This window comes from Aquila chrysaetos, chromosome 12, assembly GCF_900496995.4.
Source record: "Aquila chrysaetos chrysaetos chromosome 12, bAquChr1.4, whole genome shotgun sequence".
NCBI classification, from domain to species: Eukaryota; Metazoa; Chordata; class Aves; order Accipitriformes; family Accipitridae; genus Aquila; species Aquila chrysaetos.
Genome location: NC_044015.1, coordinates 5871152 through 5895537, shown reverse-complemented (window position 1 = coordinate 5895537; position 24386 = coordinate 5871152). Strand labels below are relative to the sequence as shown.

At 53.3% G+C, this 24386-nt stretch overlaps 3 protein-coding genes across 3 annotated transcripts; 1 reads left to right on the top strand and 2 right to left on the bottom strand.

Annotated features, from left to right (window-relative positions):
• Positions 1-1424: 1424 nt before the first annotated feature.
• Positions 1425-11142, bottom strand: LOC115349217. The gene is made up of 7 exons (XM_030033163.2): positions 10580-11142; positions 9439-9534; positions 7221-7360; positions 5919-6186; positions 2971-3152; positions 2337-2395; positions 1425-1575 (listed from the first exon to the last, which is right to left on the bottom strand). The coding sequence occupies exons 1-7, from the start codon at positions 10581-10583 to the stop codon at positions 1425-1427; spliced, it is 900 nt and encodes a 299-aa protein (XP_029889023.1). The 5' UTR covers positions 10584-11142.
• Positions 11143-11397: 255 nt separating this feature from the next.
• On the bottom strand, positions 11398-14122 carry POLE4 (DNA polymerase epsilon 4, accessory subunit). The gene is made up of 4 exons (XM_030033165.1): positions 13875-14122; positions 12526-12610; positions 12184-12225; positions 11398-11849 (listed from the first exon to the last, which is right to left on the bottom strand). Exons 1-4 carry the CDS (start codon positions 14094-14096, stop codon positions 11836-11838), a joined length of 363 nt encoding a protein of 120 aa, XP_029889025.1. The 5' UTR covers positions 14097-14122; the 3' UTR covers positions 11398-11835.
• Positions 14123-15587: 1465 nt separating this feature from the next.
• On the top strand, positions 15588-23870 carry PRAM1 (PML-RARA regulated adaptor molecule 1). Its single transcript, XM_030034275.2, has 10 exons — positions 15588-15738; positions 17458-18148; positions 19987-20059; positions 20511-20623; positions 20934-20988; positions 21258-21351; positions 21635-21797; positions 22425-22458; positions 23074-23108; positions 23590-23870. The coding sequence occupies exons 1-10, from the start codon at positions 15736-15738 to the stop codon at positions 23592-23594; spliced, it is 1266 nt and encodes a 421-aa protein (XP_029890135.1). The 5' UTR covers positions 15588-15735; the 3' UTR covers positions 23595-23870.
• Positions 23871-24386: the final 516 nt, after the last annotated feature.

The window sequence follows — 24386 nt, the reverse complement described above, 5'->3', positions numbered from 1 at the left end:
CGCGCCACGGCCACTGCCGGGCGGGCTCGGTGTCACACCGATGTCCCCGTCCCACATCCCTACCAAGCGTGCAGGGTGGGGTGCCCGGGGACCCTTCATACAGCGGGGGCAGCCCAGGCCGCACGTCCCCTGATGCTGCAACACCCGCGCAAAGGAGCCCAGCCAGCCAAGAGCACGGTGCAAAGAGGGTTTCCAGCGGAGAACTGGCGGCCCTGGGGTCTGCGGCTTCCATCTGCAGCGCTGCCGGGCCCTGGGCTGTGGCAGTAACTCAGCAGCGGGAAGAACCAAACCAAAATTAAGCCGCCTTTTTTTTTTAAAAGTAGCCAATTGACTTTCTGGGGATTAAAAGGCATTTGCTGCCAATTCCTGAAAGCTCAATATTAACAAAATATCATAAGAACCCTACAGACTCCAGACGATGGCATAAAAGCCAGTTCTTCTGTTCTTAGTCCCCAGTCACAGAGAAACTGGGTTGGTGAAGGTGGATGTGTTGACACAGTACATTTGGACTCTTTACATTTGCCATTTGTTTTAATGCCATGTGACTGAACAGAAAAAATTAGCATTATGCAATACCTGCCAGTGCATCAGATTAAAAAAAGCAGGATTAGAAAAGCCTGTTAGATCTTATAGGGAACAGGGAAATTCCCTGTAAATGAGGCCCACAGGTACGGGCTCTACGAGAGGCTTGACATGGAGAACGGAAGGTGCAGGAGCGGAGCCAGCACCGTCCATCTGTCCATCTGCTAGCAGGGACCAAGTGGGCAGGGATCGGCCCCGCAGGCACCCAGCCGAAGCACTTCCAGGCCAAGGCGATAGGAGACAAGCCGAAGGCTACTTGCCCAGTCGGTGTCTATAATTTATTCTAACCCAATGCTTGGTGGGTGAAAGGGCTGTTAATTATCCAGAATAGGCAGGGAGGCAATGACAGCCTTGAGTTAATTGATAGAGGAAACTACTCATATCCTCTGGATCCTTGCCTTCCTCTTCCCGGCTCACCAACCGCAGCGGCATGTCCTGCAGGATAACTGGGGCTGCCTGCAGAGGGGACATCTCTGCCCCAACATGCCTACCTACCTGTTTCCCTCTCCTCTCTGACTCCTGCTCCACATTTTGTAAACGGGAGCAGCCAGGGCCGTGCAACCCCCAGCCAATTCCAGACTGCCGCATCCCTCCGCACACGCTGCATCCCCTGGGATGCTGGGGCAGACAGATGGGCCATGGAGCTGCACAGCAGAGCCCCAAGGAGCTGTGAATTGCCCATGTTTATTGTACAAGCTGCAAAACATTTTGTAGAGGGTTCATTTATACAAGCGCTGTTTAAAATAGCTTTTATTCAAAAAATAGCCTTCTCTCATTTACATATACTACAGACAGTCTGGCGGGGGTCTTGCAGGAGCCCCAGCTGCAGCTCCCCAGCCCCACTACCCCCTGCACTTGCACTGCTGGATGGCAATGACGGTGCGAACGCGGTCTCGGCGGCTCCTGAACGTGTGTACGTCATAGCGGTGAGGGGCGCAGCGGCTGGGGGCAGCTTCTGCCCAAACCAGACATTTCTCTCCACCTTGTGACTCCCTGCAGTTAGAGACAAACCCAGTACATCCCCTGGCCCCCCACATCCCAGGGCCCTGCGTTTCATCACCTGGAAAAAAGGGCAGATGCCCTGGACCAGGGTGGGGGAGAAGGGAGGCAGCTTTCTTCCCGCAGCATCTATTCCTTACTCCTAGTGTAACTCGGGGAACTGTCTCCTCCCTCTCTGCCTGTGCAAAGCAGGAGTTATTTCTTTCTTTGTGGTTTGACTTGCTTCCCTTTGCATTCACCACATTTTTGTGTCTGTAAAGGACACCAAGTGCTGCCCCCCTGGCCTGGAACAGCTGTCTGCACCCACCCTGTCCCAGAGCATCCCCCTCCTCCTCCTTCTGCCCCATGGCATTACCAGCAGGTGAGCAGCAGGAATAGCACATCCCAGGCTGGAGAAAGCCACTGTCAGGACCCATCTATGTCTGCTATCACAGGGGACCACAAGCTCTATAACCAGCTGCCCAACGGGCCGTCGTCAGCAGGTTATTCTTTACTCCTTGAAGCAATGGAGCAGTGCGCTGCTGTAGCACCGCTGCAAACACTGCTCTGCTTTGTCCCTACATGGTTAGACACAGCCCAGAGCATGAGCTGTGGGTGCGCTACCCAAAATCCGCTCTTGTGTTACCCTCCCAGGTCCTGCCCCAGGAGCAGCAGATGCATTACTTGAGAGGAATGGGAACAGTTCAGACCTGCCTCTGAATGTGTGTGGATGTGCCCAGGAACAAGAACCGCCGGATCCTGGCAGCTGTGCTTACCTAAGCAAGCAGGGATCCCCCGAGGAGCAGCTGCCCAAGCACCTTCCCACATCAATTTCCTGCAAAGATTTGCAAAACAAAGGCATGAAAATCCCCTGCAGCACCTCACTGGGGACACCCCAGGGGACCGGCCGTGGTCACTGTGCCCTCTGTCCGCCCTCCATCCTCGGGCTGAATGTACACCCCTGAGAAAGGACAGCAGCAAGGCAAAGCTTGTAAGGACAAGTATTTTGGGGCACACCGGTGTTTTTTGAGTCAGAGGTCCCTGTGCACAAAGGTGTGTTGAAGTAGAGAGTAGAGTCTCCGTTGAACTGAGCTGAAGACATACTTAATGATTAAACAACTTTTTAAATAAATATCTCACTGCTCCCTTAATTATTTTTTTAAGAAATCCTCACTCCAAAGAAAAGGCCATTTGTTACTTTATGACACTGATGTATACACAAATTAGTGGCAGTACATACATTTTATAGCATAAGAATATAAATGTGAGATTTTTACCACTATAGTTTGTTGACAGGGTGTGCTTAGCTCTACCAGGGTGAAGCTGCCCATGTCAGAGCATCTACCCTGCTGTTCAAACCCCATGTGTGGGCTCAGCACCAGAGAGGAGGCCAAGTCGCGGGAAACCAACCTTGAGCCGCTCTTCCCTGTGTCCTGCAGAGCTGTGCACAATTTCATAATAATATTCCACCTGGGAAATGCGATAGCATTTTTCCTTCATTTCACAGTTCTCCAGCATCTGAACTACCTCCCCACCTTGTGGGTTTTTGACTAGAGCAGTGTTGAATCTTGTGGGCATGCAGAAAAGTCCACCTGCAAGGAAACAAGAAGGAAATTTAATCTGGGGCTGCATCTGAGGCCACTATGGCTGCAGCATCTTCACCAGGGTCTGCCGTGTGGCACAGATGCAGCATCAGGCTCCAGCGTCCAGCACCCTGCGTGGAAAGTGCCGTTTTTCTGTGTGAGGGTCCCCAGCTGAGAGTTTGGGACTCATTCCTTCACCAACTCAGGGCCTCAGTGATAGATTTTGTTCCTCCATTTCAGTTTGAGACCACAGGGCAAAAAGAGGTTATTCTGGGTGCAAATTGTGAATCCTGCATCTCACTGTGAAAGCCCCATCTCTGGGGAGACAGCCTGAGCTATTACACATTATCTTTGAGAAAAAAGGTCTTTGAACATAAAATATTCATGGCAGTGCTTTTTCCAGAGACATGCTCTCACACCAGGGAGGAGCTGGGGAACATTATTTAACATTAACTTATTCAGCATTTCTCTCTGAATTTGCCAGGGGGCTGTGCCCTGCACGGGCTTCTCAGGTGCTGGAGCCAGTGTCACTGGCTCTCCTGGAGATATTCTGCAGCACCTCTGCATCGTGGGACACGGGAAGGCTGATACAAGAGGGGAGGAAAGAGAATGGCCCCGGTTCTGGGAGCACAGGGCCAAGTCCTGCTTTGCCTTTTCTTTCCCTATTCAAGCTTTAACTCAATGAAAAATTCCTAGGGGAAAAAAAAAAAAAAAGTTATGTTCGGCTTTGACATACCTACTCTGACTGTTAAGGAAGCCACGCAGAGAGCAGGGCGAAGGGGGGGGCTTTGGGTGGACATGCCGAAAGGCCGCATCTTTGCTGCCATGCCACCTCCAGGCCAGGACACGCCGCCTCTGTGGCAGGTCCCAGCTGGCCCAGGCAGGGGCTCAGCAGCTGGAGAGAAGAGACAGAGGCTCCTCCAGCAATAACGCGTGTCCATTTGGAAGGAAACAGGCACACACTGTCCTGCCTGGCTCAGTTTGAATGCATGTTCTGCGTAGAAAGAAACGCTTTATCTGCTAAATCTCTCAGTTTGTCTCTCCCTCACCAAGTAAATTAGGATTAAAATCTCCATTGCACGAGCTAGAGGAGGGGAAAAAGGATGGCTAAATTGATGGCTAAGTCAGTCTTGGGTTTTGGCTCTAAAAAGGAACTAGTCATGCCCTGTTCCAGCTCTTGGGTGCAGGTCCTTCAGGGTTTGTGTTTGGTTCCTGGCTTTAAAATGGTTGTGTTTCCTGCCCCCTCTCAGCTATTTCATCAGCTGCTGGAGGATATTTCTTTGTTCCAGGATGGGGCTGTGTTTTCAGGGGAATGAAAATTGTTTTCTGAAAGCAAATCTCTCTGGGATGCCTTAAGAGGGGGACACAAAATGACAACTGATTTCTGGAAGCCAGTATTTCTGGGTGAGATTTTAACATCCTTCTCCAGCCCCCTGCTCCTCTGACGTTGCCAGTCTTTAACATGGCACTGAAAGTGTCAGCCTGACTTTACAGGGGAAAATCCAGAAGGAAAGTGCGGAGACCTGCCCTAAGGCAGAGGCAAAGCTGGGGGCAAGTCCACATTTCCCAGCCCTGGGCCATTATCACTGAATAAGCCACAGTCCATTAGCCACCCCCGGGGACAACAGCATAGTCCAGCACCTTCCAGTCACACGTCTGGGAAGTAAATGCTGATTCTCCCACCTCTGGAAAAAAGCACTTCACACTGCCTAAATTTCTGTTCCACTTGCTGTGTCTTGCAGCCGGATTACACAAGCCACAGGGTTGCAGGAGCACCGATGCCTGCGTGCAGACCTTACTCCAGCTCTCGGAGGATGGGATGCACATCTGCAAGCAGAGCCCCTTGGGGTTTTGTTTTCTCTGCCACCCATGTGGCTTCCCCAGCCCCTCTGGCTCAGGCCTCCGTGACTGCTTTTCAAGCTCACATTAGGACTCACATTGGTCTCTGTCCCTCTCTAGCGGCTGTTGTACAGCCATGTCACAGAAGCTGCCGGGAAGGTTTTAACGGGATGGTTTTAGATGCAGAAATGCCAATAAAAATGACATCAACAAATTCCAGCAGAACTGATTTTATCAAGCAGTTGTGGAAAATCATTTCAACACGATTTTCCATTCTGATAAAAACAGATCAGTTCATCTTCACTGACGTGACTCTCGGGTTATTTTATGTATGAACTCACAAGACAGCACACCCGAACCAGTTCCGCTTTATCCCAGTGGAAGGTTTTGACCTGTCTGGAATGATTTAGTTTGGAGTTTCCATTTCTGAGTGATTTTTTAAACAGCACTGGTGCTGAGATGAAAGGGCATTTCAAACCATCAGAAAGGAAACTCAATTTTTCAGTGGTTGCTAAGTGGTCTATTTTCAGCAGAACTTTTATCATCAGGTTGTTTTTCTTGCTTTGAGGAGGGGGTTGCAGTGGACACCCCTGAGGTCCCTCCAGCCTGGGTTACTCTGATTCTATGATCTCTAGTTAGAGGACACTTCCCCATAACATGAGGTGGTTGTATTTCCATCCTCACACCATGCACAGGGCAGAGAATTACCGTTTCACCTGCAGACCTGTGCTGTAAGGGCGCAGCAACAGAAGGGAAAAGAAAACCCAAACCCCGACAGTATAAAATACAATCCCTTTCCCACCTAAGGCAAAGAGGGTTTGCGTAGCAGACCAGAGCGTTGTTAGATCACACTCTGAGCTCTGACGTTGGTGCTGGTAACACAGAAGGGCTTGTCCCCATATTCCTGGAGGGAGGGGAGCTCTCCATCATCCATACCTGCACTGTAGGTTGGGTCAGAACATTTCCCCACATCAACTGTGACCTCCCAGGGAGAGTCTGGAAAGAAGGTTTTCAGAGCTGGGAGACGGAGGCATTCCTCAGGGCATGTGCTGCAGTGACAGCCGTCGACCACCTCCACCTCCCGAACGCCTTCGAAGAGCAGGAGCCGCTCCACGTGCACACGGGCAGGCTCGCAGCAGGAACCCGCAGGACAGGAGCGTGGGGCTCCCGGCCGCAGCGGCGAGTCGGGGCGCCTGACCTGCAGCTGCGCAGAACAGGGCAAGGGGCATACACATTGGTAAAAACATGTCACTGAGAACAACTTCCAGCATCAGCTCCCTGATAAAAACCTCTTCTGAACTAGAGCTGACTCAGCTTTTACTCCCTTACCCGTGCGTGGCAGCACTGCATTGCTGTGGTGCTGCCCTTCACAGTGACACATTGATATCAGAACTGTTTATTCCCCAAACCCCTGCTACAATCAGCTGAACTGTACTGGCTAAAGCAGTCCTCCTTTCACCCCAGGCTCCTCAACTGGAGGGTCAGCACGATGACAGCTCTGGGGAACAAACGTAGACCTGACTGCCTGGAAGATGTTGCACCAGCAGTGCCACAGTGGTGACAACAGTGGGACAAGTGGCAACAGGATTTTTCACAGTTACAGCCCCCCAGGTGAACACTCACAGGACACACACATGCAGCACCCTGCAGAGCTTGTTTCCATTACCTCTCCAGGGTTAATTACCCTGGTGGAGAAGGGACTTCAGGCAATGGTAGCTCTCCCAGGATAAGGAGAGCATCGCAGCCTGTGCATAGCTGTGTCCCCAAATGCACAGGCTCCTTCTAGTTTCTCCTAGGAGTAACACATGGCATGTGATAAGGGAATGACATCAGCACCTCAAAGGCCAGATACTCATCATGAAATCATGGGTCCTGTCTGTTTTGCTCAACCAGACCGAAAAAGGCCTCCAACCCCTCTACATATAGGACACCAGCTCTCACGTACAGCAGATGTTGCTGCTGGGCTGTGGGAGGACAGATATAAGTTTGGATGCTGCCTGGAGCAGCTTGGTAGGTGCTGTGATAGGCCTTCAGCTGAACTCTGGCTCTCTGCCACAAGATATCCAGCACCGCTGAACAGTTTCCATTTCTCAGGCCTGCATAATCTACTGCTTGCTGGCTAAGGGAGGACAAGAGTCTCAGTGACAGATTTTCGGCAATGCAGAAGCCAAACCCAGGTATTTTAAAACATGTATAAATGCTCCTGCCACAGGCATAACACAAACACACTTTTCTCACCTTCTTGCTTCTAAGGAAATCGAGCATGGAGGAGTGTCTGGAGAGCCCCAGGAGGCCTGGGTCAGGGGAGTTGATCCGCTGGGACAGGCAGCTGGACCGGCACTTTCCAACATCCATGCTGACAGGACTGCCAGAGACATCTGTGAAACACACGATTGACAAAAGGATTACTCCTCACTATTTGCATGAGGCTGGGGAGGCCCAAGCTCAAACCTGGGCCGAGTACAACACAAACACTGAACAAAAATACATGGTCCACCCCTGGAAAGTGTCCCTGGGAGAGAGATTCCTTCAGCCTGAGCACCTGCAGAAATCCCAGAAAGCCCTTCACTAGTGCTGCAGACATGTCTATTGCGTTTGCAGACCAGAAGTATAATGTTTCATAATAGACTGGTAATAAAAAGAATGCAATTAAAAATTCACTAGGAAACAGTAGGTTTTATTTTCTTTAGTGAGCTCATGAAGGATGGGGAGAGAATAGATTAATACATTGATTAGCAAAGGGAAAATGTGAATGCTCAGCTGTTGCTGAACTGCAGACCTCAAACGTACTGAACAAGCCTGAGCACCCAACAGATTCAAGGCAGAAAGAGAAACCCAGCTCTCCTTGCCTAGAGCCCGATGAACCTGTTCATGGAGCTGCTTGAGCTGAAAACACATCTGGCCTGCCACCCCCCCCCAACCCCTCCCCTGCCCCCTGCCAAATCCCAATTTCACAGCTTCCCAAACCTGTTGCATTGCCACATTAGCACTACAGGCAGAGGATGGGAAGGTGGGAACGGGTGTGGGAACAGGGGAGACACGGGACCACAACATCCAGGTTTAGATCCATGCTGTATTTTGAGTTTGCAAAATATCAGTGGTTATTGGCTAATGGCTGTTTCTTCTGGTAATCCTTCTAAAACGAGCTATTTTTCCCCAATAGTGCAGTCCATACTCAAAAGGTTGATTGATGTGAATCCTCATTTCATTATATAATAGGGAAGAAAACTGGCCTTGAAAGTGCCCACTGAGTAGTTCTACACCACTGTAATTCATTTGCCTTAACCTGCTGGAGTTGCAGACCCAGTGCGTGCCACAAAACTTTAATTTTGCATTGATTTAAAAACTGCTCTTCAGTGTCAATGTGAGAGAGAGCCACCGTGAGCATGCTGCACGACACCAGTAAATATGTAGGGACGTTTTAAACTCACATTTGGCTTACAGCTGCTGCTAGCTGCCTGAGGATTTCTTTGCCCAGGGAAGCGAGGGAGCAGTGAGCCAGGTAGCAATCTGCAGTGTATTAGCCATTCTGCAGTGGTGATCCCTGTGGATGCTCCTCACCCACAGCAAGGGCGCAGACAGCCGGTCATTTTGCAAAGGACGCTTTGCCAGCTGAAGACACCGTTAACCCCTACTCTCCCATCCCTGCAGCGATACAGGCCGTGTTTATTATTTTTATCACTATCTATTACTGGTTTTACTATTTTCATCATTATTTACTCTTCTAAAGTTGTTTGCTCTGGAGATGACAAGCTTGTGACAGTTCTTAATTTGGATATGCTCATTTTATAATTCCTACTGTTCACAAAAGAACCTGATATTTTGCAAACACTGAAGGCTATATTTGTACAAGTACTACTCTCATGCACTGAAAAAAAAAATGAGAAACCTCAGACTTTTGGCTATACAGTTTAAAGCCATTGTCACCTATCTGTGCTAAAATCAGCTGAAGCTCATTTTATGTAGCCTTACTGCCACTGCAAGGGGAACTGAGACCAAAGGCTACTCCTGACCTTTTTCTGGTGAACAAACGGAGCTATTTCCTACTTTTTCTGCACAGTAAAGTCAGGTCACCCTGTTGTCTTGCTGACAGCCCTGCCAACGTTAATCCTGGGAAGCAAAAGTCTCCAGGAGTCCTGAACTAATGCAGTACCAAACAGAGGTAAACATAGAATTCAACCACACTACAGCACCCTGGTACCGAAAATGAAGCCTCCTTCGTGCAGATGAACAGACCTAGGGGCCAGGCTACTCATCAGTTTCTATTCTACAAAACATGCTTTAAGCGTTGGATTATCTGGGTGATGAGTCCCCAGTGTATTTCTGTCCTTAGTTGCCTGAGGGAAAAGTCACTAGGATAATTTCAACATAAAGCAACACCCGAGGGATGACAGGTAGGACATGAGTTGGGAAGCTTAAAGGATCCAGGTTTCTTGTGGGCAAAGGGGGAACTCACCATGCCCGATGTGGAGGAAATGGCTCTGCCTCCTGCAGCAGCCCCTCTCTGCAAACAGGTTCCTTTGCTCGTCCTCTCTGCCGATGGCTCCGGCACCTGCAGTCGCAAACCACCAAGCCCAGCATTATCCCAGTTACAATTCACCACCTTTGCTGCTTGAGCTGGGAGGAGGTACTGAGCCCCCCCAAGCACAAGTGTCCAGCCACCTGCTGTCTTGAACCAAATGGCTTCAGCATAAGGAAGAGATTTAGAGTAGTTATAAATGGACATGACCCATCTGACCTCTCAGGCCTAGCTAGTTGGGCTAAACACCCTATCTGTTTAATTACTCCAAGAAAATGCTGTGTTTAGCAGTGTTTTATCTTAAGACATCAGTCCCCTGCTCTGTTCTACTTCAACGTTACTGCAATGCGAGCTCAGGTAAGAGGAGTAATCTCACACAGCACAAAGCAGCTCATGGGCACTAAACTCCCCAAGGATTTCTGCACAGCAGCTTCCTCCAAGACAAGCCCCGAATTATTTGCTGAGTGCAGACAATCCACCATGCTGCTGACAGTGAAGCACCATAGAAAACATACACCATGCCCATACAGAAGCATCAGATACAAACAAAGCCTGTGCACAGCTTCGCACCGCACACCTACACAAGCCCTTTTCTCTCCTGTGCAAGAGGCCAAAGCAGCAAGAAGGAAAAAAAAGAACTTACTGGCAAAGATGGGAGCATGCAAGAGCCCTGCGAAGACGACTACAGCTAGTGGGTCCTGCATACTGCACCCTGGGAAACACAAAAATGTCTCCAGTATCTCTGATACTTATACTGGGCCCTCCCTCAGCAGGCGAGAAGGTGAACAGCTCAGAGACAAATGGGTTCGCATATCGCTGGCAAATGTCTCCAGATTGTGATCTGAACAAACACTTCAGCAGCCAGGGCAGTGATGGCATCTCTCCCACGTCTACAGGGATCAGGCTTTGAGCAAACTTCAAAGTGTTTCTTGAGAGCAACTGGTTTTGCTCCCAGCCTGGGGAAGCTCCCTTGGGGGTCTTTGTTCTTACCACCACTTTCAAACTAATTAAGTTCGAGGGGACTCGGAGTCACTTTCAAGTCCCCTCATTTGAAAGAACATGTACCCTTCATGCTCACCCATTGCATTCAATGGCCTTTTTATCTAGGGACAACTCTCTTTTGTTCCTCCACAACACCAAAACTGAGACAAAGCTGGCTCTTTGATGGCAACACTGGTAGGACTCAGCCACATCAGCAACAGCGTGTTCCCCACCACCACAAGGAGAGGCCTGCAGCTCTGCTTTCTCTTTTCAGTGTGACTGAGCCCTGGAGCCAAGAGGAGGCATCTTTCTTTCCAGCTTGTTAAATACATGTAGAAAATTACTGGCCTCCCAAGTCCTGGAAACAGTAGAGGCACAGATGGTGCTTGTGTGATACAAGGGACTCTCACAGACACGCCAGTCGAGGGCACCAGTATGTCCTGAACGCTCGCTGCATGCAGCTCTTGACTACAGAAGTTAGGATCTCTGCACCGACTTGGCCAAATGCACGTGGCAGGGAACAGATCCAGTTCCTAAGGAAATTTTTTTTGCTAGTTTCAGGAACGAGAGCACACAAGAGAACAGTGATGGCAGCATAATGCATCTGACACCACTCTGGCATTGGAAATAGGGGTTTTGCTTTTTTTTTTTTTTGCTACAATTACTTACAGGTGCAGCAATCACAGAAATTTATGGAAGCTGTACACCACTAGGAACAAGCCAAGTCTCCCTGGAGCTCATACATAGTTCCTGGAGGACAGCTGGGCTTCACTGGGATATATGCCTTGAGGAAGCAATTGGCAAAAGCAAAATGCTATTAGAAAGCATCCTTTCAAAACTACGCCATTTACCACAGTGCTACAGGAACACCATCCCCTTCATCCCAGCAGCACAGAGGAGAAATCAGGACAGCTGTTCAACAACAACAAAAAAATTTAATTGTGTTCAGCCAAGAAACAAACATATACAAAGAAAAACACATTTCCATAAAAATAATTCACCATGCCTGGGCATCTGAGCCGAGCCACTCTCCATTCACAGCTCTGTGGTGCTGCAGAGTACCTGGAGAGGCAGGGACTGTGACTCTGAGCAACTGCTGTGTGACCTGGCCAAAGCTGGAGAGCGGTCTGCACCATGGCGGCAGGGCACAGTTAAGTGACATAGAAAATATTTATGAAAAAATATGCATTTTAAATAAAGAACTTACAACAACTTAAACTTTATACAAAATATTATGGTTGCCATTTCAGTGTCTCAATTTTAGGAACTATATTCAAACTCTCAAGGTCCTGTTTTCCACCCCATGTCCATCTCTGCAGTCTCTTTCTCCAGAGAGCTCTGTCTCTGTCCAGCTCAGTCCAAAGTACCTAAATAAGAAAGAAAAAAAATTATAGTCTCAGGAATCAGAAATGCAATTACATGAACAAAGGAAACTTGTTTACAAGTTGCCAGAGGAATATGCAGTAACTTTGTAAAGTTTAAGCAAATCACACATGAGTAAAACCAAATCTAGCTAAAAGTACTGTAAGTGTCTCAGGGTCCACTTGATTTGTGTTTCACTTCTCAGGGAGGGGCATAACAAGTTATACTATTAGTTATTAAAGATGTGGAAACAGAGGGCTCTGCAAATGATTAAATTCTTTCCCTCCCAAGAAGATTACACAAAATATTGAAGCCAAGTGAAACCAAGTAGAAACTCACCTTCCAAAAAAGCGAATTCATCGATAGCTTCAATGGCATTATCTGCAAAGCAAATTGAAAACAATTAACATAGATAAACCGACTCCATACTTGCATCTGGTTCAAACAGCAGCATTTGAAATTACATCACAGCACAGTGACCAATTTCAAAGAGGTTTACTTGTTTTGGAGCTGATGTGTGAAATTATTAGCATAATATTTGGAAGAAGAGATGTTTTTCTCTCCCATCTTCAGAGAAAGAAAGAGAAGCACCTACGATTGCTTCATCACACTGGGACAAGTGGAAAAATCCTCTATTCTAGCAACCATTTCCTAAGGATAGCACAAAATAGGCTCTCATACCCAGGTCTTTTCTCTGCAGAGTTTTCCTTTTCCCTTGCTGAGCGTACACGTAAGCATCTTTGGCTATGGTTTCAACAAACAACTCCTGCAACACAAAACCAAGACAGTTTCATACAGGGGATGAGAGAGGGAAGAGAGAATATCCTCAGGAAAGGAAAGGTCCTACAAGATTGCAGGAAGAAACCAGAATCTCCGTCTTAAAATTTCCCCTTTCTGATAAATAGCTCTGAAAATAACAAATGAAATTGTCGGACAGTGACGCACAAGGGAGGAGAGAAGGCCGAAAGTATATTGGACAGAGATGGTTCCTGTGAACATGTCTGGGAGACCAGCTACAAACAAGCTGCTCCCAGGGCACCTTCCGAAGGAGGAAAGGCGTCCTGCACTCGGTGGATGAAGTGGATTGAGCACGACTCTCCTTGTGTGCCACCCAGCAGGTACCTCATCTGCGGGAAGCAGATGCCCGGCAGCCGGCCTAGGAGTTACTGCAGGGAGACGCTGGAAGGGAGAGACCAGAGCCTACGCACAGATGCTTTCACACGATGCCAAAGCCAAACACGCCTCACGTGTGCAACGGGAGACACTTTCCAAAGGAAGAAAAAAACCCCTCTGTTACACGTCGCTCTGATTTGCGCATCGCAAACCCCAAAACGCGCAATCCCGGTGAGCTGGAAACCCACCCGAGCGGGCACAGAGCTGTCTGGCAGGGGCAGAGCCCCGGCATTTCGCTCGCCTGCTGGAGGAAGCCCCGCCGGGAGCAGGTTTCCACAGCCACGATCGCATCGTGGAGAGAGCGGCGACCTCGGGGCGTTTCCTCCCGCCACCGGGCGGGTTCGGCGGGATCCCTGAACGAAGGGAGAGGCGTCTCCGCCTTCCCCCGCGGCTTCCCCGGCCGCCTGCGCCTCCCAACGCGGGGCTGAGCGGTGGCAAACCGGGCACCCGCCCCGCCGCCGGGACCTTCCCAGGCGGATCGACGGGCGGCAGGGCTCGGGCGACCGTCCCGCTTTCCAGCGGCAGGGCTCGGGACAGGCGCCCAGCTAACCTCGCTGCCCGCGGCGGCTCTGCCTGCTGACCGGGCAAGGCGTCGGTTGGGAGAGGAAAGCCCTCAGACCCGCCAAAACAAAAGGGGAAAAAAAGCCAAGCGAGCGGCTCCACATCCCACCGCCGGGGGCTGCGGCTCCCCGGGCCTCCAGCGCCGGCCTGGCGCGGCCCAGCCGCCTCCCTCAGCCCGGGGGCCCGGTCCCCGGCCCGGCAGCAGCGCGGGGTAGCGGGGCGGCCTCCCAGCCGCCTCAGAGCCGCCTCACAGGCCGCCGGGCCTCCCGCGCCAACCGGGCGCCGCCGCCCCTCACCGTGGCCCGCGCCAGGACGAAGACGGCCTCCTGGCTGGCCAGGCTGACGTCCGGGTCCGCCTTCACCAGCGCCTTCACCCGCGCCAGCGGTAGCCGGGCCAGGCGGGCCGGCCCCGGCGGCCCCGCACCCGCCGCCTCCTCCCCCGGTCCCGCCGCCTCCGCGCCCGGCACGGGCACGGGCACCGGCACCGGCACCGGCACGGCCCCCGCCACCGCCGCCATCCCGCGCCCAGGGCCGCGCCTGCGCGGGGCCGCCACGGGGGAGGGGGACGGGCGGGGGAGGGCCCGGGCCCGCGGATCGGCCGGCCGCTGCGGAGCCTCCGCCCGGCGGGGCCCGGACCCCGCGGAGCGGCTGGGCCGGCAGCGGGGCTGCCCGCAGAGCCGGGGGGCTCAGCTCCCCTCCCCGTCCCCCCAACACGGCCCTTGAGGTCCCCATCACCCCCCAACACGGGCCTCGAACCTCCCCGCCAGCCCGGAATAGGGCACTTCGTCCCCCCAAACACGGCCCTTGAGCTTCCCATCACCCTCATCCCCCCCTAAACACGGCCCTTCTGCCTCCCCAACCCCCCCCCAACACCGGCCTTGAGCTCCCCACCATCCCTGTCCTCCTCAAAGGTGGCCTTTGGGGCCTCCCCGTCACCCCGTGTCCCCCAAACATGGCACTTTGGCCTCCGTCTCCCCCCAAACAGGGCTCTGCCCTCCCCACGGCAGCAGCACCAGAGCAGTGGAGCAGGTGGTAATGGGGACCCACCTCTCCAAGGAGGTGGCTGTCACGGCCGCCTGCCCGCCCTGTGCCCCCACATCACCTCCCCATGGTCCGGTGTGGGACCTCCAGACACCCTCTCTCCATCCCGCCTCCGGCTGGTGGGATCAAACTCTCCAGTGCCCCCCTTGGGCACCCACCACCCACCGCAGGACCCCCAGGGCCACCACCTTTGGCCAACACGTGCCCATCCCAGCCTTCCCCGCGTCCTTGACGCACCGTCTTATCCTTCACGGCATCCGCGGATACTGCTGGTGGAACATCTTCCGAAAGGGCTGGAGGGACACGCCACCCTGGGGCAGGGACATCAGCGCCTGCCTGCAGCCAGCCCTGGGGCTTGGCTCAACCTGTCAGACCTTTCCTGCCTCTGAGGCAATAAACAGTGAAACCAGGACATTTCAACACAGAGATGGCCCAACACAGGGCCGTGCCATGCAGAGCGCTTCCTCTGCTTCCCGGCGGAGGTCGGCTCTTCAATGGAGCAAATGTCCCCTGGTTTTGGATATGCTGGAAAGCTGTAGCCCTCTCCCCAGCCCTCCCACGCTCCTGGAGAGCTCGGCTGCATGAAGCCATGCTGGTTTTGCCGTGCGACTCCCATGAATCGCCTCCACCCTCTTCAGGTCCCGTGGGGCTCTGAAGACCTGACCTGCAGCGGGTTCACGTCGGCCACCGTCAGATGAGAACGTAACGTGCCCTCCCAGTCCTTGCAGCAGCCCATCCCTCACATCCCGGAGTCACCCCCCAAACCCCAGGCTCTTTTCTGGATGAGACTGTCTTATGGGCAGCAGGGCTTGGTGGGCTTCAAGCTTCCCAATAGCAGCAGAGTCCAAGTTAATGGTGCATCAAGAGCTGCTCCTCCTCCTCTTCTTCTTCCTCCTCCTCCTCCTCCTCCTCCTCCTCCTCGTGCTGTTTCACAGTCAAGCTACGGAGACTTCCTGGTGTTGCACACAGCTTCTTGCCAACTGTTAGGAAAGAGCTTCTGGTTTCAGGGGAGAGGGACTTCGGAGAGGCTCGCCTTGCACGAGTCCTTCTGCTTGGATGCCTCCGGTGGTCTGTAGAAAGGAGGTGAGCACGCAGGAGAGCATCCGCTGATGGAAAATGGTGAGTAAGAACAAGACCTGGGAGGTACTGGATCTGGGGACAGGGTGCAGGGAGTGGAGCCATGTCTCCTGCTTGGAAAGGCTTTGGTGGTGTCCTTGAGAGGGGGCTGGATGCTGCCGAGACCCTCGCTCCTTCTGGAAGACAAAGTCCTCCTGTACGTCTGAGCTGGTCGGAGCTTCAAAGGTCTCTGACCAGTTCCTGGGCTTAGTGTGAGATTTGCTGGGTGACCTTGGGCTGGATATAAACATCTATGAAAGAGGAGTCCACTGAGTCCAGGAGAGCACCCACCAGTGCAAAATGTATTGAAAAATCTGGAACTGATCACAGTGACAGTGGTGCTGTATCCCACAGTTGCACCCGAGGGCTCTGTGCAAGTCCCAGCTCATGGAATGGCTCCAAAATTGATTGTTACAAACCTCTGAATCATTCAGGTGCCAAAAATCCCAGCAGCATGTTTGGTAGTCTGGAAGAAGTTGCTTTTTTTCACTAGTTTGGGTGAAAGCCCCACTGCCTGGTGTGCAGGAAACAGCAAATTTGTGCTGCTTTACCACAGGCTACGCTCAGAGTGCTGCATTTGCAGCATTTACGAGAGAAATTGGGGTGACTACCTGGGCATGCAAGGGGCACTTGCACTTATTTAGGTATATATACATTTGAGCACTTATGTCTAAAAATATTGTGCTAGCTTCTTTGCATACTAGCCCTTCTGTTGTGAAAGAAAAAAATTACGCAAGCACAAACCCAAACTGAAATCCCAGAGGCAGGAGAACTTCAAAATCAAAGCCTACAGCTTGATGAGGGCAAGCGTAGCAGTCAGCTCTGGTGCAAAGGGACACTATGGTCCGGTGACAAGGGAGTGGGAGAAAGATGGGGGAAGGTAAGATGATCTGTCTCCTCCCATAAGGTCCATCTGGGAAGCTTAGGAAAAATGGAACCCCACCCAACCTGAGCTTTGTGCCACACCTCGAACCTGGCACTCTTCTTCCAAAAGTCATTCAGCCTCCTCCTGGCAGCCTTTCTCTGGAGACTTCAGAAAAAGGTGCTTTTTGGTCATTTAGGAAGCCGGCAGCAGCTCTGCGCTGGGGCCGGCGTGTCCCAGTTCACGTGTGCGTGGTGTGAGCAGCACAGGAAACACACTGGTCAGAAAAGTAGGGCAGATCTGCTGCTTCTTGGCCTTTTTTTTTTTGCACGCAGGCTTTGGCAGGATGAGTTTCAGCAGTGCTGTCCCAGGTCTTCCTCCAGGGAGGGATGCTGACGGCTCTGTGTGGTCTGCCCAACAACTCCTGCCCAGCTGCCCCGAGTTCACCACGGACTTCATGGGAACCAGGACCAGGGCAAGGCAGGTTGCTCCCATCTGAACCCTGGGCAATCTCTAGATCTCAAATTCTGCCCTCAGGAGCTTTGTTACTAGTAGGGTATAATCCCCCACCCAATCCCTCTGTTTTGATGGTCCCTGGTAGTGGATGAAGGGTGGATCAGACCAAAAGACTCCATGAAACACCTCCTGGATGCCCTCATGGTGGTGGGACCTGTTCCCGATCTGGTGCAGCCCAGTGTTGTTTTCTCAGACACGTTTCAGGACTGCTTTGAGCAAAGACCACGTTTCATGGAGGAGGCTTAGTGTCAGGCCATGTTGAAGAAATACTGCATTCCCCAGCAGGGGCTTTGACTCATCTTCCCTCATGGTGTTTTAACTGGAACTTTTCTTAATGGTCGCAGACACATCTGGAGGGGAAAGAGGCCGTGGTGAGGCACCTACGGGCAAAGCTCCAAGGGAACAGGAAAGACCCTTCCGAAGCGGGCGGCTGGCCGGAGAGTCGCTCTGCAGCATCTCCTGCAACAGAGCCAGGACAGACCCTTGCGCCGGGCTCCAAGGGCGAGCCGCCTCCAGAGACCCCCCGGACCAGGAGGGTGGATTTCAGCAAGGCTTCTCCATCTCACAGTAAAGGTCGGAGTGTGGAACAGCATTTGCCTCCTCATCCCGTCTGTGAGACCCCGGGATGGATGGTGCGACTGAAGAAGGGGATTGTGCAAGATGCCAGCTTCCACCCAGCCCCTGCGAAGCCAGGAGGAGGAGACACATTGAACAAGGAGGTGGGAGCCACCTCCGATCCTCCCCAGAGGAATCCAGCCCAGCAGACGTGGCCACTCGCCAAAGACAAGGGTGCTTCAGCAGTTCCTGCCAAAGGCGCAGCTGTTGCAGCCTCCCTGGGTGCTGCGGGAAGACCCCACGGGAGAGGGCACTCAGCTCTGCCTCCGAGGAAGCCTTTGCCACACATCAAGGCGCTGGGAGCGAGGCCGGCCAAGCCCAGGCGCCCTCCTGTTGTGGATCTGGAGAAGTTCGGTGTGGCTGCATGTCCTGGGACACCCAGCCGTCCTGCCACGGAGCCACCAAGGAGTGCTCAGCTGGGTACGGCCAGGCACCTGCAAGTCCCCAAGAGAAGGATGCCACTCATTCAGGAAGGAAAATCTCCCTAGTTAGAGTCTGGAGCTCCTGGGAGATGGAAATATTGGGGGGGGGCTGATGGAGAGGTGGGGGCTGGTGATGCCAAAAGGGGTTTTATAGGCATAGCATGTGGAAAAGAATGAGAGAGAAGCAGGTGAAGAAATGAAGGGGACTAAGTGCTCTGTCCCTGGCTGGAGACAGATATCAGGCTCTGGGGTACTTGTAGCAAGTAGGGTTGCAGCAAGTAACATGATGGATGCTGACAAACTGGAGTGAGCCCAGGGCAGGGCACTAAGATGGTTGGGGGCTGGAGCATGTGGGGATAGAGAGGCTGACACCCAGGCTTGTTTAGCTGGGAGGAGAGAGAGCAGAGGGGAGATCCTCTCACTGCCCACAGCTACCTAACGGGAGAAGATGGAGCCAGACTCTTCCCAGAGGTGACCGGGAGCAGGACCAGAGGCAACAGGCATGAGCTGCAGTAGGGGAAATTCCAGTTAGGTATTAGAGAAGTCTCTTTCCTGTGAGAGCGGTGCAACCCTGCGGCAGGCACCAGGGAGATGGGTATCTCTATCCTTGGAGATATTCAGTTGTCACCTGGATGAGGCCCTAAACAACCTGCTCTAGCTCTGAGGCCAGCCTTGCTCTGAGCAGGAGGTTAGATGAGAGACTCCAGAGGTCCTTTCCAACCAGTCCACTGTTGTGTGGCTGTAAGAGCAGACAGACAAGCCTGACTGGTGGGAAGCAGAGCTGGTCTTCATCCCATGGGCATGAAGCACTTACACACCCTTTGGCCAAGGGGCAGAGGCTCTCTGAAGCTGGCAGCACATTGCCTGCAACACCGTCCGCCTCCAAGCCTGAGAGAGCTGCTGAGACCCCTGAGGAACAGCTGGAGCTATGGCCACCGGGGCCATGGTGCTGGTTTGGTGTGCCCTCCTTACCACTGTCTGCGGGATGCAGGACTTGGTGCCTCTTGGACGTGGTTCTCCGTTCGGCATGAGCCCTGCCACGCTCCACAGTGGCCTTCTAGATCTAGGCAGATCTGTTGGTTTCTAACAGCTGCCACTCTGCTAATCCACACTCTGGGTCATGAAACCTGTTTCAAATCCCGTTTCTTGCTCAGCTTCTCTAAGTTCTTGTTCACCATCCTGTTTAAAGGATGGCTCATGCTGTAGCCACAGGGTAGAGGGCGACTGTGAGAGTCGGGCCTCTCTTCCTTTCCTTATGAGAACTGCAAAACCTAGCTGGTTTATGTTATTATTATAAGTTGGCCTGGTTGACCAGGCTGGTGGCAGCTACAAGGCTGGTGATAAAAGTAACAGGATCTTAGCAGGGATGTAGGCATGCCAGCAATCATAGAGGGTGCAGCAGCACATTCTGGCTGATGATGCTCCTGAGCACATGGAGACATCCAGGACTTGCCCTGCCTGTGGTACAGATCTGGTGTTTAGGGTTTTCACCACGTTCAAAATACTCATTATGGCCTCTTCCCCTCCCCTTTCGTCACTGGTCCAGGGAGTAAGTAACATTAGGGACATAAGAATGGGAAAATACATATTAAAGCTCCTCAGTGAGTTCCCTGATGAGCCATACCCCAGCCTGCTGGGAGGAAATAAAAGTCCCCAGGTGGGCCATGGAGTAAAAACTCCTCATTGGATCCAGATGTGCAGTCAGTTTTATCTCCTCGCATCCCTCTGCACTAAATCTAGGCCAGGGTGGCTCTGACCTCAGGGTGGGTGATAGAGTCGAGGACAAAATGTGAAATAATCCCTCGCTGCTCCCTCCCATTCCTCTTTTTACCATAGGTTACTTGAAACCAGGCTATGTTGCATCAGCCCCAGCTCGGTTCCCACCGCAGGATGCTCCGAGTGTAACGGGGTAAGGAACGAGGCAGCTCTTTTATTCTAGGTGGCTTCCAGGCTGTCCTGATCCAGTGGGAAGGGCCCAAGAGGGAACAGCAAGAGGGTCCTTGGGTTTTCCTGCCTGCTCCTGGAGCCCAGTGTGGAACAGCACCTTGTGCAGGCAGCTCCCGCAGTGCAAAGCACCATCCTTCATGGGCTGCATTACCACCCAAGTCTGGCTGCTGCCATCGCAATCCCGCTGCCCATCTCCTGCACACCAGGCTGCTCTGCTGTGTTGCCAAGCCCTGTGAGGAGCTGCTGGCACGTGCCACAGAGCTGCCATCCCACTCTGTCCCAGAGCCGGGGCCAACCCACGGGCAGCCCAACCGCCTGTTGCCCTCCCTCCTCCTGGCAGCCTCGATCCTGCCCTTGGCGCCCAGTGCCATCACTGCAACAGGGCTTCCTAATCGCCATCTGCCTTGTTGCAGGGGTGAAGATGAGATATACGATGACGTAGAGCCCGTTGGGCTGCTCAGGAGAGACCAAGGCTTTCTGCTGCCTCCCGTGTCCCGGCCGCCAGCACATCCCCGCCCCGGAGGAGGTGGGTACGGGAAGGGCTGGGATGCTGGTTGGGGTGAGTGCTGCAGCTCAGAGAGCCTCGAGGCCCTGATGAGCCATGGGCGGCAGCGGAGCCCGCTGCTCCCATGCACGGGAGGGCAATGGGTTTCTCTGCTGCCTTGTAAATGGCCATGGGAAACCCTGATCCCCCCCACGCTCAGGGGGCAAACTGAGGGTTTGGTTCGAGGAGGAGAAAGCTCTTGCTGTGTTTTAGTCTTACGTCCTGTCTCAGCGGGTGTCTACACCTTATAGCAGCCTCATGGCAGCACCTTTCCTGGGGTTTGGTTTTACAGGTGGAGATGCCGGTCAAGCCTCTAACAGGGTTGCTTTGCTGGCAGCTGCACAGAGGTAATGGGTTTTTACTCTTTCTAAGCGTCCCAAAATGGCCAGGGCTCCTTGCTGCTTTGACAAAGCTGGTGGTCTCTGCTGGGCTTCTGATAGAAATGTCCATGGTGAAGAGCACAAGGGGCAGGTTTAAACCTGGCCCGAGAGCCCCAGCAGCCGCAGAGCTGGTGCAGGGAAATGCAATGGGGCAGCAGCCGGGTGGAAGAAGGGGAAGGGAGGGAGCAGAGCATGGGGTCACCTGAGCTTTCCCGTGATTCACAATGACTCTGCAGAGAAGCCCAGGTCTCCCGGAAGATGAAGCCAATGACACTCAAGGAATGCAAGAAGGAAGAGAAGGCAGACAGGGAGTTTCAGAAGAAATTCAAGGTGAGCAGCAACGAGTGATTGCTTATTCCTCTAAGCTCCCCCTCACCTCCTGGGAAGGGGACAACGCAATGGCAGAGAGGAGCTGTGCTCCGCAGAGACCAGCCGATACCCAGGTCACACCTGCCCTGTTCCCCACAGAAATATCCCCAGATCAGACCAGTCCCACAGACCATTTGGGTAGAGAGGGATCCACTTTTTCCAAGAAGGGAGAGCGGTTGGGCCTGCCCGGCTCACACTCCCCTGGGGTGGCTGCTGAGCTGCAGCATTGCTGTTTGTGTTTCAGTTCGAAGGAAGCATCAATGTCCTGACTCAGATGATGGTTGACCCCGCAGCAGTGGAGAAGAGGGGCGGAGGAAAGAACCTGCCGCTGAGACGAGGAGAAATTCTTGATGTCATTCAGTTTACAAATCAGGAGCAAATCCTCTGCCGAAACAGCCAGAGGAGGTGTAAGTCTGTGGGGGCTGAGGCTTTGCCCACAGTGGGGATCACAGCACACAAAGTTTTGGGAACAAGATTCTTCATGTGCACACACCCCAATAGACAGCAGGAGACATCCCCTTGCCATTAGACAGACCTGACGTGTACCCTGGGTCTCGGCTGTTCCCACTTCTCTTTGCACAAACGTCCTGCTCTTCCTCCCGCTTGGCACCAGCATTTCTGCTGTTAGCTGGGCTTGTTGTCTCCCTCTGCTAAAAGCCTTTGCAGTTCCTGGAGCCTCTCAGCCACCAGCCCAGCACATAGGCATGGGCTCCACAAGCCATGTTTGCACCGAAGGATGCACAGATGAAACGGGCTGCAGATCCCCCAGGCAGAGAGACAGGGATCAGGCTCTTCCCAGCCAGCTGCCACCCAGCCTGGCAGGCTCATTCCCTGCATTGTCCTGAGCAGGTTCCTCCCAAGGGTCCAGCTCGGCTTCCCTGAATCGGGCTCCTCCTTGCCCCCAGCTCTCCCTGGGGATGCGAGCTCATTGCTAAACCCTGCCTGTCTTGGGCAGGGGCAGGTGTTGGGGTGAGACCCCACTCGTGCCCCGGCTCCCGGCACAGCCTGACATGCTTTTCCTTGCTCTGTTGCAGACGGCTACGTACCCCGGGCTGTGATGCTACACCTGTGAGTACCCCTTCCCTGGCCCCTTCCTCCCCACTCCACAAGCTGTAGCAATAGCTCAGCGAGTGCCCGGCACCAAACCAGCCCTGGCCATTGAGTGCCAGTTCAAAACCATCCAACCCAGGCAGTGACCATAAGCATAATACTGGCTAATTACCCTAGGGGTTGAACCTGCCATTGCTGGTGTCAGGAGAGGTTCTGGCATTGGGAGCAACTTCCTGGGGCACTGTGAGCATTCCCTAAGCTGTGGTCCCTCATGTGGGACCTGCCCATGCACTGCTCAGATGCTGCTGGTGGCACGGTGCGATGGGCTGACGCTGCTCGTCCATGCAGCTGGGTCTGCGGCTCCTGGCAGCCTGGGACAGGGCCACCATCTGTGCACAACGCGACAGGGGCCAGACCCATGCTCACCCCATGCTGGAGGATCCCACCTCTGCGGGGAGAGCACAAGGCTGGGAGGAGGCGAACGGGTCTGCGTGGTGGTCACCAGAGTCCGTAGACATGTTAGGAGAGACGGGACAGACATGGCAGCAAGATCTGGCCCTTGCCTTGGTGTTGGGAGGCAGTGGGGACATGGGAGACCAGACTGCTCACAGCACCCCGTCTTTTTCCTCGCAGGGACACTGACATCTATGATGACGTTGAGATTTACGGTAGGTGCAGAGGGAACCGCTGCCGTAGGCCCTTCGCCAAGTGCCGGGCACTGCTCCCTGCCATGGGCAGGCAGCAGCACTCCTCACGCCGGCACTGGTGCCTCCCCTGCTGCCCTCTTGCCACTTCCCCACCTTCCCTCTCTCCCCTCCCTCTCTGTGATTCCTCTTCCTCTCCCTGGAACATCCCTTCCTTTGTCTCAGTTCCCCACAGGTCCTCATGTTCCTCCATTCCCAATTATTTGGACTTCCCCACCCCCTCTCCCTTCTCAGCTTGCTCCCTCCACTTGCTGCCAGCCCCGGGGGCCCTTCAATGTCCTTGATCCCCCAGACAACTCGGGATGCCCTTTCCTGAGCAGTTGTTCACTCCCGGCATGCAAACTCCATCCCCTGGCTCGCAGATGGCTCTGAAGATGGAGCTGAACAGAGACAACTGTATTTTAGCTGTGCCAATGAGCAAACATTATCCAATTCTTCCTGGCAGGTTGAGCGATCCATGCTAAAGCCAAAGGCACAAGACAGCACCAACAGAGACCTCCCCAAGGACCAAAACATGAAAAGCACTATATGCCGTGCTCCTGCTTTGGAAGGAGCTGTGCTTCCTCTGAGATAGCCTGCAAAAGCCACCGTGTCCCTGCTGAAACAGCAGCGAGGCTGCTGCGGGGCTGCAAGGATCCTGCCCCACAGGGGTAGGGCGTTCAAAGAGATCCTCAAGTCAAGACTTCTCTGTGGCTTTGTTTTGTCTGTGTAAAATATGGCAATGGTTTGAGAGGGTTTTGTGGTCTTATTTGTGGGCGGAGGGCTTAAAACCTGGGCCAGAGAGGTTTTAATTCAGAGAGGTTTTAGTATTTCCCCATTCCCAGAGCATCCTAAGCCTGGGAACAGCGCTGTATCCCTAAACCCACTCACCCCTTTCTTTGGCTGCCTTCTGCACCGCTCTCCTGCCCCAGTGAGACTCCTGGCCTGAGCCAGAGTCAAACTGCACATAGAAATACTCTAAAATATTGTGGGCAGCAATGATTATCGACCAGGCATCCCAGCAGCATCCCATGTCCTTGGGGCAGCTTGCCTGCAGAGCTAGCAGGGGGGTCGGACCTGTTGGGGTAGATATTCCTGTGGGCACATTCAGCATCATCTGTCGGTGCCTTGGGCTGACAGTCTGTGCAGATCGCCACAGGAAATTCTTCCATTAACTGGGAAACAGTCTTCCTTTGCAAGCTTTGCGCTTGCGAAGCCCTTACAGATGTGGGGTAGGAAGGCGGTGCACTAGCAGCCAGTGGG